At 37.0% G+C, this 15,846-nt stretch overlaps 1 protein-coding gene across 2 annotated transcripts in view; it reads left to right on the forward strand.

Annotated features, from left to right (window-relative positions):
* Positions 1-15,846, forward strand: part of EXT2 (exostosin glycosyltransferase 2) — a 125,223-nt gene that overhangs the window by 54,677 nt on the left and 54,700 nt on the right. For both annotated transcript variants that reach the window (XM_045557866.1, XM_045557865.1), the window contains one exon: positions 4,919-5,050. In XM_045557866.1, the coding sequence (XP_045413822.1) occupies positions 4,919-5,050 (132 nt within the window). The remainder of the gene's footprint in view (positions 1-4,918; positions 5,051-15,846) is intronic.

Below are 15,846 nucleotides of genomic sequence, written 5' to 3' on the forward strand. Positions count from 1 at the left end.
TTCTTTGAGTAGGAGAAATTCTAATTGTGATACTTTGCCTTCTTTTTATAGTTAGTGGAGAGAATAGTAGTTAAATAACTCAAGTTACCCTAGGCTTTTAACTCATGGGTAGAACATTTGCCCAGGAAACAGAACGAAAGTTGGCAAAGCTAGACTAGAAAGTATCTTTTCCCTTCACCTTTTTTGGTTATCTTTCCAATTTTTCCATGTTAAAATTTCACATGGTCACCCACTTGAATAAATCCTGATAGCCTCTGATTTTGACTGGAAATCATAGATCTGATGAAGCTAGAGAGATCATCTAGACCAGCATCCTGCTTTTGTGAGGAACTGGGTTTGACCTCCACTTGGATAAGAAATGGCTTCTTTCAAAAGACTATATTGGACCATGGCAGAGTAACTGATATTGGAGTAACCCTCCTGCCAAAAAAAAAAAAAAAAGGATAAAAGCTTATTAGAATAGATAAAATAACTGTTTAGAGGCACTGTAGAGCAACCAATGCAGTCAGTGCTTGAGGGAACATGTTTCCCGAGAGAAAGGAAGCACGTGGAATAGGCTACATATTTACTCGGGCTTTTTCCCTGAGGATGCTTTCCAATTCACAGTCCAATGGTTTGGAACCCTAGCAGAGAGCAGCAGTCCGACAGGGCTTAGAGTTTAGAGTTAGGAGCTACCAAAGTCTCTGGGATTTGACAGACAAAATCTCAAGAAAAAGAAAACCGCAGGGAGGAAAGCAAAAAATATGTCCACAGTCTTCCCTTGAGGTGTTAGCCAAGTCTTAAGGTGCACATGATCAGAGCAAGATTCCAAGAATCCCCGTGGAAAGCAACGGTTGGGAGTTTAATGAGCAGTGCAAATACTTCAGCCATATGTATAGTGCTGGTGAGGTAAAGGTTGGTGTTCAAGGCCTGCCAAGGTAGAGGGGTCCTGGCAGATACCTCAGGATTTTCTTGGAGGCCACAGAAACACCAAACCTTAAGAATAAGGGGAAGCTGAAATAAGCCAGCCCCAACACAACTTAAAACCAACCTCTGACGGTATTAAAGTGGTCTGACTGCACTCAGTGTGCCTGCCACAAGAATATGTTACATTCTTAGGAGGAAGAAAATCTGGATCATTTAGAACCTCTATGGTGTTTAAACAGAATATCTGCCATCCAATAAAAAATTAAGAAGCATGCTAGAAATTGAAATCAAATAACTCAAATGAAGAGAAAAAACACAGTAGGAAGATATCCACAGGTGATTCAGATATTAGAGTTATCAGTCAGGAACTATGTTCAAGCAAATAGAAGAAAAGGAGAATTTCAACAAAGATAAGAAATCTACTTTTTAAAAGATCAAATGGGAATTCTGAAAAATGTAGGAAATGAAATTAAATTCAGTTAGAACAAAAAGAAATTAAGACTTCAATACATGGGATTAATAGCAATTTAGTCACCAAAGAAAAAGGGATAGAAGATTATTGAGCCAGGAGAAAAGTTAGTAGAAAACACCCAGATTGAAGCACAGAGAGAAAAAAGAGAAAAAAGACATATCAGACATAGTGAAAACATTGTGAAATATATTTCACATATATGTATATTTGGAGTCCCAGGAGAGGACAGTGTTTCAGAATTAATATTTAAAGGAAATACTGGCAGAGTTTTCTAAAATCAGTGAATGACATCAAACCACAGATTGAAGAAGCTCTGCAATCCTCAGCAGGATAAATACAAAGAGCCACACCGAGGTACTTCATAGTTAAATTTTACCGTAAAACAAAGACAGAGAAAAGCTTAAATGCAATTAGAGATAAAAGGCATATTATTTTCAAAGGTATATCAGTAAGACTGACAGATGATTTATCAGTAAAGATAGAAAACAATGGAATTACATCTTGAATATTCTCAAAGAAAATAATTAGTAACTTAGAATTCTGTACCCAGCAAAAATATCTCCTTCCAGAATTAATTGGGTAAAACGAAGCTTTCAGACAAATAAAAAGCATTTGTTATCAGCTGACCTACAGTGAAAGAAATAATAAGTTCTTCAAGCAGCAGGAAGATAATTTGAGATGGAAGCTCAGATATGTATAAAAGAAAGAAAGGGTAAATATATGTGAATATATTTAGTGAATATATAAGTGAAATTTTACTTTTAAAAACAATAATAATGTCTTGTGGGATTTATAATATGTAGGTAAAAATATTTGACAATAATAATACAGCAGATGGGAGATGGTAAATGGAGGTTCTTTCATCGTATGATAAGTTATAATAGAATTGCTAATTTGAGCTATAATAAATCAATAATGCTTACTTTAATTGTTAGGATAGCTACTAAAAGAATAACAAAAGACTAAATAATCAGCATCCTAATGAAGAAGAAAAACCCGGAATAAAAATAAAAAAATTTTTGATCAGTTCTAAAGGTGAGAAAGGAAAACTAAAAGATGAAACAAATAGAAAACAAATAGAAGGATCATACATTTAACTTAGCCATATCAGTAATTACATTAAGTATAAATGGATTCTATTTGTAATTAAGAGACAAAGATTTTGGGATGAAATAAAATATTAAAACCTAATTACATGTTGAGTATCCCTTATCCAAAATGCTTGGGTCCACAAATGTTTCAGATTTGGGTTTTTTTTTTTCAGATTTTGGAATATTTGCATTATACTTTACTGGTGGAGTATCTCAAATTTGAACATCTGAAATGCTCAAAAGGTTTTGAATTTTGGAGCATTTTTGATTTTGGATTTTTGAATTTGGGTTGCTTAACATGTGTATGCTTTTTATAAGAGACAAGCTTGGAACAAGCTTTGAGGGAGGGCACAAATTTGAAAGTAAAAGTTTGGGAAATACACACACACACATAGACACATACGGATATATAAAGTACACACACCCCTGTACATATATACATACATGCACATACACAAGTAGACAAAAGTCAATAAGGATATAGAAGATTTAAACAACATTACACTCATGAACTACAGAATACACATTTTTAGTTATACATAGATCATTTATAAAAGTAAACAATTCTGGGCCATAAATCAAGTTTAAATAGATTGCAGAATATGGAAATCAGATATCTGTTCTCTGACCACAGTGCAATCAAACTGTGACCAAAGTAGAAATCAGTAACAGAAAGATAAATAGAAAAACCCAAAATATTTAGAAATTAAACAGTATACTTCTAAAAAAAAAAACAGCATACTTCTAAATAACCCATAAGTTAAGGAAAACATCACAATGGAAATCAAAATTTTTTTTACTTAAATGATAATGAAAATGATATAATGATATATAAATGTGTGGGCTGCATTTAAAATAGTGCATAGAATGAAACTTAGAGCTCTAAATGCATATATTAGAAATGAAGAAAAGCTGAAATCAGTGATCTGATTGGCAATCTTAAGAAGCTAAAAGCAAGATTAAACTCCTCCAAAACAGAAGGAAGGAAATAATAAAAAGTGAGAACAGAAATGAACAATACAAAAAAAATGTGTGATGTAGAAAACCAAAAGTTGGTTTTTTGAAAAAGATTAATAAAACTGATGAAGCTCTAGTAAGACTGATCAAGTACAAAGAGAAAATACAGATTAACAATATGAGGAATGAAAAGAGGTGTAATACCACAGATTCTATAGATATTAAGCAGATGTTAATGCACAATTTTATTCCAATATATTTAACAATTTAGATGCAATAGCATATTCCTAAAAAAAGACTACTTATGAAACTGATACACAGAGAAAAATATGTATAATCTTATATCTGTGAAAGAATATTAATCCAGAATTTAAAACTTTGACACATTAAAAAAAAAAACACCTAGCCCAGATGGCTTCTTTGATGAATTCCTCTAAAACCTTTCATGGAAGAAATAATACTTATCTTGCATAAAATTTCTCAAAGAATAGAAAAAGAGGGAATACTTTCTAACTCATTTTATAAAGCCAGTATAACCTTGATACCAAAACCTGATTTAGCTATTACAAGTGTTGAGCCAAAGAAGTCAGACACAAAGGAGTAAATACTGTTTGATTCCATTTATGTGAAATTCAAGGGTGGGCACAATAGAAATCAGAATAATGGTTATTCTTAAGAGAGGGGAGATACTGACTGGGAAGTAGCATGAGGTGCTGGAATGTTCCATAATATATACTTCATCTGGGTAGTAGTTGTAAGAATATGTGCATATGTAAAAATTCATTGAGCCAGGCCGGGTGCAGTGGCTCACACCTGTAATCCTAGCCCTCTGGGAGGCCGAGACGGGTGGATCGATCGAGGTCAGGAGTTCGAGACCAGCCTGAGCGAGACCCCGTCTCTACTAAAAATAGAAATAAAAATTATCTGGACAACTAAAAATATGTATAGAAAAAATTAGCCGGGCATGGTGGTGCATGCCTGTAGTCCCAGCTACTCGGGAGGCTGAGGCAGTAGGATCGCTTATGCCCAGGAGTTTGAGATTGCTGTGAGCCAGGCTGACGCCACGGCACTCACTCTAGCCTGGGCAACAAAGTGAGACTCTGTCTCAAAAAAAAAAAAAAAAAATTCATTGAGCCACACGTTTGAGATTTGTACACTTTAATGTGTACACTTTGTCTTGTATATTACATCTAAGGAAAAATACCATAAACTTGCTTTGGTATAATACATTGGTAGTGTCATCATCACGGATTTTCTCTTATATCTAAACTGAATCCAATGTGCATTGCACTTGCTAACATTCTATTTTGACTGCATTTGATATATGCACACTTCAGATGGAACTGGCTTGGACAGCAGGGGGCATTTGCCCTAGGCACTCCCTTTTTGGGAATGAAGAAATTACCTAGGCCTAGAGTTGACAATGATAGAGCATCTAGGTCTTCCACTCTGTCTCACTTGTTCACTTAAAAGAATGTTGTTTTCTTTATAGGCACGGTGGTTCTGGGAAGCATACTTCCAGTCAATTAAAGCCATTGCTCTGGCTACCCTGCAGATTATCAATGACCGGATCTATCCATACGCTGCCATCTCCTATGAAGAATGGAATGACCCTCCTGCTGTGGTAAGTGAATTCAAGTGCTAGCCATGTGAGGCATGGTCCAGCTGTCAGGATGGCAGGAAGGAAAATGTACTACAACTGTAAAGGTTATTTAAATTCTAGCTTTCTAAGACAAAGGTGGGCTTTTTATACTTGAGGCTGATAAAGGCAGTTTAATTTTGAAATGCTGACAAAAGTAAGAACCACCGAAGCAGCAGCTTCCAGTTTGTTTGAAATGTGCTTAGGAAGACAGTCTGTTTATTTATTGCAGAGATAAATGGGGAGGCATGGGTCTTGTTGGAAATCAAAGACTTCCTGATAACTTTTGCAGTTGTCGTGCTTAGAACTATTGAAAAAGTTCTGTAAGCAACTTAATAATAGCTTATATTTTGTGTGCTTACTTTCTGCCAGGGACTGTGCTAAGTGCTTTGCATTTATTCCAATTAATATTTCCAGCACTCTGAGGGAAATAATAAACAAAAGTGATCTGGAGGCATGTGGATTGCTACAGTCACTTGCTCGAGACAGTGGCGGCTCGAGACAGTGGCGGAGGCCTTTAGGTCTTATGGAGTGGTCTGAAGCTGGTCTCAGGACTTCCTCCTTGCCTGAAGAAGCCACAAGGCACTTGTGTCATTGTAGGGATTGTGGCAGTGGCTTCCAGCCACACCTTCTTTCTCGTTGAAAATGCCTAAAGCTCTGGCACTGGCAGTTATTCCTTCCTAGCTGCAAGTGTACTTGGCTGTCCAGCTCGCGGACCTCAAGGCTTTTATGTACGAGAACTAGACTCTTCTCCATTCTTCATTCTGATTATCGTTCTCTTTCTGGCCAGCCCTTCTTGTCTCCCGATTCTGCCTTCTCTAAATGTCAGTATGTGCTTATGGTAAAAACAACAATCATCTTTCTATTTTGCTTGAAGTGAGGTTTTCTTCTATCTCCTTGATCCATTGCTAAGAGTAACCTTCCAGAATGTTTCTGGTCATATATAGCATAATATAATTTTAAAACACAAATAGGATCATACTATACATATTTTTCTGCACCTTGCCTTTTTTACTCTAATAATAGATTGTGGACCTATTTCCATGTCTTTCTATATAGGTCCACTTTGGTATTTTAGGATGGCTGTATAGTATTCCATTATTTGGGTATAGTTTATGTAATAGGTCTATTATTGATAGATGTTTAGACTTTCTTTTTTTTATTTTCTAACAGTAATACAAAGGACATATTTTCATATATGCTTGCGCATAAATGTGTGACTATAGAATTAATTCCCGCTGAGAAATTGCCTAAAAAAATATGCATTTTAATATTGATAGATGTTAACAAATTGTCCTTTCAAAACACCATACCAATATATAGTTTCACAAATAACATTTTGTGTGTTCTTGTTCCTCATGCCTTCATTAACCCTGAATACTTGAATTTTTGCTCATCTACTAGGTGGGAAATGATCTTTCGTATATATTTTTCAAGTGGAAGGTTGATATCTTTGTCAGGCTTTCCCATATAATCCTGTTTGTATTTTTATTGGTATTATATTGAATTTTTACATTGTTTTAGGCATTTATTTGTCCAGTAGGCATTTATTGACAGTAGGCATTTATTGACTGCCCGGTATGTTCTAAGCACTGTTCTTGGTACTTTCAGTGTATCCGTGAACAAAGCGGAAAAGGATCCATACCTTTGGGGAGCTTGCATTGCAATGGGTCTTGCTGTCTGGAAGAAAGATTTGTCTTTCTGGTAGAATTTAAAAGTTTTCTTTACATTGGTCCTTTATAAGTCCCGATAAATTTTTTTCTTAGATTTTTAAATTTTTCTTATGCCCTAATACAGGAATACTTTCTGACCTTATAGTTTCCAACTGGTTACCATTTGTGTAAAGATACAATTTTACTTTTGTATATTAATTTTGTAACTACTCTGTTACTGAATTATACAGTTTCCCTTTTTTAGTTGATTTTCTTGTGTTTTCTAGATATACAGTCATATCTACAAATGCTAATTTTGCTCCCCTTTTCCAATATTTGAACTTTTTTTCTTTTATATAATTGCATTGGCTAGTACTTCCAGAACAATGTTAAATGATGACTTGAGTGTTAAAAGAGAAGTGTAGGTATTATCTAGTCAGAGAAAGGGAAACAGTTAGGTTCCATCCAGAAGGAACCACCAATTCAAAGATACAGAGGGACAAGGGAGTGTGGTGGTTTAAGGAACATCAAGGAGTTCAATGTGGCAGCAATGAAGGAGGCTTGAGAGGGAGAGGCAGAGAATGAAGCCTGGAGAAACACCTTGTATCTTACATAAGGTATTGGAATGTTATCTGTAGGTAATAGGTAATCACTGAAGCATTTTAAACCGGGGAGCAATATGTTGAGATTGCACTTTGGGTCAGTCTGACATCAGTGTGGAGAATGGATTATGCACTGCAGTGGGACAAGACTGGGGGCAATAGACTATTTCAGAAATCAGGAGAGAATTAATAGAGGATAAAGTTAAGTGATATTTGAGAGAATTGACTGTCATAACTGGCAAATGAGGGAGAAGTTTAGGAAGACTAAGATACATAATGTAGTTTATCCAGATAGGGAATTTATTTGCATGTAGGTCATGGGTGAGGATGGTATTGGAGTCCAAACTCAGTCTAAACTGCAGGGTCTTCCACACTCTACCTTTCTGGCTTTCTTTCCTTCTGTTCCCTTTTGGGGAGTTCTAGATTTCTGGCAGCACAACTCAATCCTTTCTGTGTGTGCTCCATGCTTTTCCTTCTCTGTGCATTTGTGAGTCTTGGTCCTTCCCTTGGCATGCCTTTCTTCCCCATCAACTCTGAATGTCTACATTTTATCCAGGCTTCAGTGGCCTGCTCAGATCCCCTTTCTCCTGGAGGTTTTCCTGACCCCCTTTTCCTCCTCATAACTATTAGAGCATGTTATCTTTATTCCTTTTCTAGCACTTAACAAGTATAAGTATAAAAGTATAATTTCCTGTGAAGTTTTAAGCACCTTAAGGGCATTTCTGACTTGTCTTGGTATTCCCCTAGGAATTCCTAGAACAATTTAGACAGGAGGTCCTTTACATATATATATATATATATATATATATATATATATATATATATATATATATATATATATATATAAAGGAAGGAGGGAGGGATGAAGAGGAGAAAGGGAGGGAAAAAGATTGGGACCCCAGGACTCGAGCCATCCAAGCAAGACTCACTCACATGCTGATGGGACAGCCATTGTTTTATTTGACCCTCACCCTGCTGGGAAGGTAGGGAAAGTTATAGATTCGTTCTCATCTGTAAAGCAGTCATAATGAGACTCATAGTGCCTAATGACTTGTCTAAAGTCATGTTTGGCAAGTTAGGTAAACAAGCGAACCCAGGTCTTCTACCTGCAAGTTATCTCAGGTTGCCTATGGAATTATGTGAGAGCCCTTGAGCCTCCTCTGAACATTACTACTGTTCCAAGCAAATGGTACAAGTTTGAGATGAAGAATATTGCATCTGTTCCAGTGCAGGAGAATTCATATAGGTGGGATGGTTATGACCCACACTGAAAGTGTGGAAATAGTGGGACCTTATCCTGTACTTATATCTAAAGCTCTAAGAGATGTTTAGTATGAATAAAGGGTTGGGATTTTAGTTCTCTCTTATAAGAATATAAGACTAGGAGAAAATAGAATATGAAATTTTGCAGTTTTGAAATAGGTATGTTTTAGTTTAGAACAAAATGGTCAAAGTACTGAATTCTTATCAATTTGGTAAAGAACTTAAGCATAACAGCATAAATCTAGACATACAACTAGAAAATGTATTCTATATTTTTTCTTTAACTCTTTCTCAAATAGTCCTTTTTAGGATACTTTGGTGTTTGCCACATTTCTAGGAGCTTAGGCGGTGAGAGCCCTGATTTAAAGCAGTAGGTTATACATTCTGCATCTTCAGTGAAAGCAACTGACAGGGGGCCTGAGGAGCCATGATTTATTTATAGTTTAGTTCTCCCCTCCCCTTCAGAAATATTTAACCTACTCTAGATGAGATTACTATGAGCCCAACCTGCAGGGGAGTCTCTTCTCTAGATTCCATCAAATTTACAATGTCAGACACCCCGAGGCAAAAGTAAGTATGGATCTTGGTCAGTAAATCAAGGAATGGTCTGTGTTTTTCAAAGATACACCGCTGTCAGGGCCTCTAGCCATGCACTGAGCTTGCTCAGACTGAAGAGCAAGAGGTGAGGGTTGAGAGTCATATTTTGGCCAGATGCAACTGCCTTAATTTAATGTAGAAAAGGTTTATGTGTGGGAATGATGAAGACAGTGAGGGCCTTGCAGAATATTCATGTCACTAGGTGCTTTGCCATTCTTATCTGTAAAAATGAGGCTGATTATGTTATCCACATTGTGCCACACCCTCAAAACTTGAAAAAGTTTTTGGACACAGTAATTCTTGAATATAACTTACAGTAGCAGATTTGTCTGGATGGGGGAGATTGGCACTTTGTTTTGAATCTCTGTGAAAGGAATTTCTCACCAAGTTAAGGCTCTATATAAGGAAAGACTGTATGTTTTCATCATTAATTTTCATAGCTCCTCATGTCAAGGCTGTCTAAATATTTTACCTAGTCTGTCTCTCCATGCTTTTATTTTTCTCTCCTTTTTGCAAATATCAGCAAATCTTTGTCATCTCCCTACATACTGTATCCTGTATCACTTCTAACTGTAGTGCCATTTCTGGCCTTGCTTCTTGGCAGACCTTCATCCCTACCTCTGGGACTAGCCTCTGTAGCTGGGGACCTCCTCAGACACTCTCTCCCTTGTCTTACCTTTGGTTCTCTGACAGATATGAACATATGCAGGAGGACGGAGACCGAGACAAGTGAGCTTTAAACTGTGAACTTTGGATTTCTGGCATGTGCCCTCAAAACCATATCCTCTCAGTGACAATTTTTTAAAAACTGAACACAATACAGTCTTAAAATTATGTAGAGTGTAATATTTTCCCATGTTATTTTTCTACAGTGTGATTTGAAAGATTATACCCCATTTTATCAATATGTTATAATTATATTTACTCTTTTGATAGACACTTTTTTCCAAGTTTGCTATCATAGATAACACTAATAAAGATACTCCAGATTTTTTTTCTTCTCTGCATTTACCATACTAGACCTAAAACAGAGAGGGGAGAGAGTAGGGGTCCCCTTGGCCATTGATAAAAATTAATGAAAAAAAAAAAAAAACCAGGGAAGTGACTTAAAATGGATTATTGTACCTAGAATAAGAATGAGGTTGAAAAACAAGAGCTTGTTTCTGTGAAATCTAGCCAGAGTGGTGACTTTGCTGTAATCTAAGCCTCAGATGCGGATTATATACTTACCTGGACTTCCTATAAGCCTCAGTCTAAGCCTAGTTTTTGGAGATTTAGAAAGGGAAGGGATCAGCCAGATGAGAATATTGCATAAGAGCACTTGATGTGTAAGCATCACCCCTGAGGATCAGGAATCAGAGTTGTGGGCAGGACGTGGTAGAGCTTGCTGTGGAGCAGTGGCTTTCAAACTGTCATATGTATGCATCAGAATCTCCAGAAAGGCTTGTTAAAATACAGAGTGCTGCCACTGCACCCCAAGATTCAGATTGGGTAGGTCTGAGGTAGGAGCCTAGAATGTGCCTTTCTACCAAGTTCCCAAGTCTTGGTATTGATGCTGCTAGTCTGGGACCATATTTTGATGTGGGATTTGATTCACTGTGTGTGTCCTATCTCACTGACTGCAGGAGGCTCTCCCTGCTCCCCATCCAGTTACTCTTCTTGACACCCAAGGCTTGGATTAGAAGCATCCAGTGGCTGGGTTCAGACTACATCTGTCCGAGATACATGAAGAACTCAGGGCTGCCTGTACTTAGATGTCCAGACGGCGGCCCTCGCTCACAAAGGTTGTGGTTGTACAAGCAGCTGAAAATATCACTCAGCTGTAAATACTAACAAGCAATAAATCATTCTGCAAGCTGAAGAAGTGCCAGCTCAGATGTATGAAGCAGAACTCTAAGTTGAAAAGATACCAGGTTAACAGTCTGTTTCACTCAACTCAGCGCCCTTTAACTTGTGGAATGTTTCTCTGGAATTTGAAAGCCTACCCTTCCCCCCAGGAGGCCTTCTTGGCTTATTCTCTCCTTCTTCCTCCTACTGCCTAGATATGATAAAAAATATGTATGGAATTCAGAAATATTAGCTTGCATTTTAGATAAGTTTAAGCTTTTTGAAGTCTACTGTTTTTATAGGTATTGCATTTATAGGACCACATTTGCACAAGTGATCCTGTATACTACCCTAAATTCCAAACTTTTCCTTGAATACCCTTTACTTCTTTGGAAACAAGCTATTAATAGAAAGTCTCAGGACATCAGCATTCAGGGGGTAAGGAAAGCGGAGGAGCTGGGTCTCTGGATGGAGAGATGCAAGAAGATCCAGAGAGCGTAATCTGGGGCCCCAAGCAAAGAACTTGGCTGATTCTGATGGTCAGATAGAAAATGGAAAAGACCAGGTCACAGCCAGATCCAGACAGGGAGGATGGATAAGGAATATGAAAAGACAAACTCGGAGATGTTGCTGTAATGGTCACGTCAGTCAGATCTTTTGCATGACCCTTCGTAGTAGAGAGAGACTGTAACACGTCTGCCTGGCAGCCTGAGTGGTGGTGCTGGATGGGTCCATACACACTGTTTCCCTGGATGCAGTCCTGCCTCCATTGCCTTCTGACAGTCTACTTTTATGGCTCTGGCTTTCTTACATCACACAGCTTGTGCGAGGGCCGTGAATAACATTGTTTTTCAGAGTCTGGGGGAGCTTGATCTGGCAGTAGATTAATTAAGAACATATTGAATGTTTGGGCAAAGTCATCTTTCATGCAGCAGCTATCACTTAGCACATCAAGTTCCCTTTCCTCTAGTTTCAGGGGCCATTGTAATTCTCCCTCAAGGTCCGCGTAAATGATTCAATAACAGAAGTTACCAGGAAAATGTGGTGGTTGAGTATTATAACCTTAGGATGATGAATTTTGTTTCCATTTCTAATATTCTGTCCTTTTTGTGTATCTCCCAATTCATTTATATTTGAGTGTAATTTTTTAATAAATAGGACATTACAGCTGTACATTAGAAAAATGTATACATTGCTTCAACTAGAGATTGATTCTTGATTTTTAGCTCCTTTTTTTCTCAGCTACATTTCTTTATGTTTTACAAAATAGTATGACTTAACATGTGTATGGCTTAAAAATTCAAATAGTAAAATAAAACATATAATGAAAATTAGGGCCTATTGCCAAAGGGCAGCTGCTTTCAACTCTTGTAACTTTCCTCTGATATTTTCTTCCTTTTTCCTCATAACATGCTGTTTTTTATTTCTTACTTAGAGAACTCTTTTTATTTCCTTTGAGTTAGTCCTTTTTCTCCTGTTCTCTCCCCTTCCCCTACACATTTCTGCTTTCCGATCTTACCAGTAGGGCTGGGTCATCATTTCTCATTAAAGCAGTGTTTATTGTACACATTATTAGGACTATATAAGTGCTGTTTTCAGTTGAACCAAAGTTGTAAACAAGGATTATGTTTCCTTTCTTGCACAACTTTTTATTTTCCAGAGAGTTAATAACTGACTCTTTTTTTCCTTAGTTTTCCATGTTCCTATCACTGATTAGTTTTTACTAGATTCTCCAACAAAATAATAAAGTGGCCAAATACAAGTAAAGTACAGGATTTTTCTTTCTCTTTCTCTTTGGAGTCATGGCTTTTGCAGCCCCCATCTTCTGTTTCAGTGTGGGGTGCTCACTGTCTCGGTCTCCTGTACAGTGGCCGTCCTGCATCTCAGTTCACCGTGAGGCTAGGAATTCCCTTTTCCTCTCTGCTTTGTTGGATTCCTCATTTCCACATTCTAACATCCTCTTTTTTGGTTTATTTTTTCCAGTAGTTTCATGAGAAATGGACTATGGGAGATAAACTTTCTGTTACCTTGTGTTCCTGAAAGTGTATTTATTCTGTTTCACATTTCATTAATAGCTGGGATACTGTAGAATTCTGGTTGAGGTGGGTTTTCTTCAGAATTTTGAAAGTATTGCTCCATTATCTTCTGAGCTTCCCATTTTAATCTCAAAAGGTGAGATGTCAATCTAATTCCTGATTCTTTTATGTGACTTTTTTTTTCTCCTGGCAAATTCTATGTTCCAAAAAGTTTTATGATGAAATGCCCTGGGATGGGTACTTTTTGCTAACTAGGTACTGATTTGGGCCTTCTTAAAAGTGAAAATCCATGTTCTTCAGTTCTAAGAAATTTTTTTCTTTTATTTCTTTGGTTATTTTCTTCCTCTGTTTTCTCTTTTCTCTCTTTATAGAACTTCTGTTACCTAGATGATGAATGTGCTAGATTGATCCTTAGTTTTCTTATCTTAACATCTCTTGGTCTTTTTGTTCTAATTTTTCAGATATTTCCTCAATTTTGTGTTCTTTTCAGAGCCCCTCCTTTTGATTTTTAAATTTTTATTACCTTATAATATTTAAGAGCCTTTTTTCTTGACTTCTAATTAATTTCTTTTTATAGTTTCTTATTTTAAGGATGCAGTATTTTTTGCTCTGTGTAGGCATTACATTTGTTTTTATTTTTCTTTAGCTCTGTTTATTGTTTAGGTACTTTGAATTCGTTTTTCAGTTTTGTATTTGCTGTCTTTCATATCAGAAGCTTTCTTCAGATGCCTGATGATTCCTGGCAATCTGCTCTTATTTGAGAATGAGGCACTGAAAGCCAATTGGAAGCTCTGTGTACGTGGATAAGGTTTTGTCAAATTACGGGCTTTACTTAGAAGAGGATGGTGACCCAATTGTTTGTCCAAATGTTGGTATCCATGGGTTATTTCTCTTGGACTGGTTCATTGATCCAGAGAATAGTCTTTCTTCCCTTTGAGGTTGGGGAGAGGGTAGATATTAAGTCTGGGCTGCAAGTATTTTGGGAGCTGAATGGAGGGAGGAGACAGGTTCTCATCCATTATTTTACAGATTATTACTCAATCTTTCATTTGTTCTTTTTTTATTTGAGACTATTAAGGGGGTACAAGTGTTTTAGGTTACATGGGTCATTTTTGTAATGCTTGAGTTCCTGCTATGTAGGTGTGCCCGTCACCCAAATAGTGTTGTTCATAGTACCCGTTAGGTTGTTTTATTCCCCTCCCGTTCTCCACCACCCCTGGTTGATTTCCCTCTGTGCACATGTGTGCTCATTGGTTAGTTCCAATTTAATAGTGAGTATATTGTTTGTTTTTTTATTCTTGAGATACTTCACTTAGGAGAAGTTCCATCCAGATTGTTGCAAAAGGTATTATTAATTCCTCAAGTTATGGCTCAGTAGTACTCCATGTTATACATATACCACATTTTATTAATCCACTCATGAATTGATGGGCACTTGGATTGATTCCACATCTTTGCAATTGTGAATTGTGCTGCAATAAACATTCAAGTGTGGGTATCTTTTTGATGAAAGGTCTTCTTTTCCTTTGGGGTAAATAACCAGTAAGGACGTTGCTGGATCAAATGATAGATTTACTTGTAGTTCTCTGAGGACTCTCCGTGCTGTTTTCCATGGAGATTGTACTACCCTGCAGTCCCACCAACAGCATATAAGTGTTCCTTTCTCTCTGCATCCATGCCGGCATCTGTTGTTTTTGGACTTTTTAATAAAAGCTATTCTAACTGGAGCAAAGTGATATCTCATTGTGGTTTTAATTTGCATTTCCCTGATGATTAGTGATGTTGAGCATTTTTTCATATGTTTATTGGCCATTTGTCTTTCTTCTTTTAAGAAGCTGCTGTTCATGCCTTTGTGTACTTTTTAATAAGGTTGTTTGTTTTTTTCTTGCTGATTTGCTTGAGTTCTTTGTAAATTCTGGTTATTAGCCCTTTCTTGGATGTGTAGCTTGCGAATATTTTCTCCCATTCCTTAGGTTGTCTATTTGCCCTGTTGATTGTTTTCTTAGCTGTGCAGAAGCTTTTTAGTTTAATCAAATCCCATTTATTAATCTTTGTTGATGCCAATGAAAGATACTGGGGTCTTAGTCATAAATTCTTTGCCTAGGCCAATAGCTAAAAGAGTTTTTCCTACATTTTCCTCTAGAATTCTTGTGGTTTCATGCCTTCAATCTAAGTCTTTTATCAATCTTAAGTTAATTTTTGTGAGTGGTGAGAAGTGGGGGTCCTGTTTCATTCTTCTACATGTGGCTATCCAGTTTTCCCAGCACCATTTATTGAATAGGGGTTCTTGTCCCCAGTGTACATTGTTGTCTGCTTTGTCAAAAGTCAGTTGGCTGTGGGTAGATGGTTTTATATCTGGGTTCCCTGTTCTGTTCCATTGGTCTATGTCTCTATTTTTGTGCAACACCATGTTGTTTTGTTTAATATAGCCTTGTAGTATAGTTTGAAGTCTGATAATGTGGTGCCTCCAGATTTGTGCTTTTTGCTTAATATTACTTTGGCTATTTAGGCTCTTTTTGGCTTCCAAACAAAGTGTAGAATTATTTTTTCTAGATCTGTGAAGTATGGCTTTGGTAACTTGATGGGGATTGCATTGAATTTGTAAATCACTTTGGGTAGTATGGCCATTTTAACAGTGTTGATTCTACTAATCCATGAGCATGATATGTTTTTCCATTTGTTTGTAGCCTCTACGACAATCTGTATTTGTTATGGTGCCTCATCCTGCCTTCTGTGCCTGGTATCTCTGAATCTGGACTCTCTCATTCATTTTCTCCAGAGTATAAATCTCCCTTCTCCTGCAA

The sequence above is a fragment of the Lemur catta genome, chromosome 7 (assembly GCF_020740605.2).
Source record: "Lemur catta isolate mLemCat1 chromosome 7, mLemCat1.pri, whole genome shotgun sequence".
NCBI lineage: Eukaryota > Metazoa > Chordata > Mammalia > Primates > Lemuridae > Lemur > Lemur catta.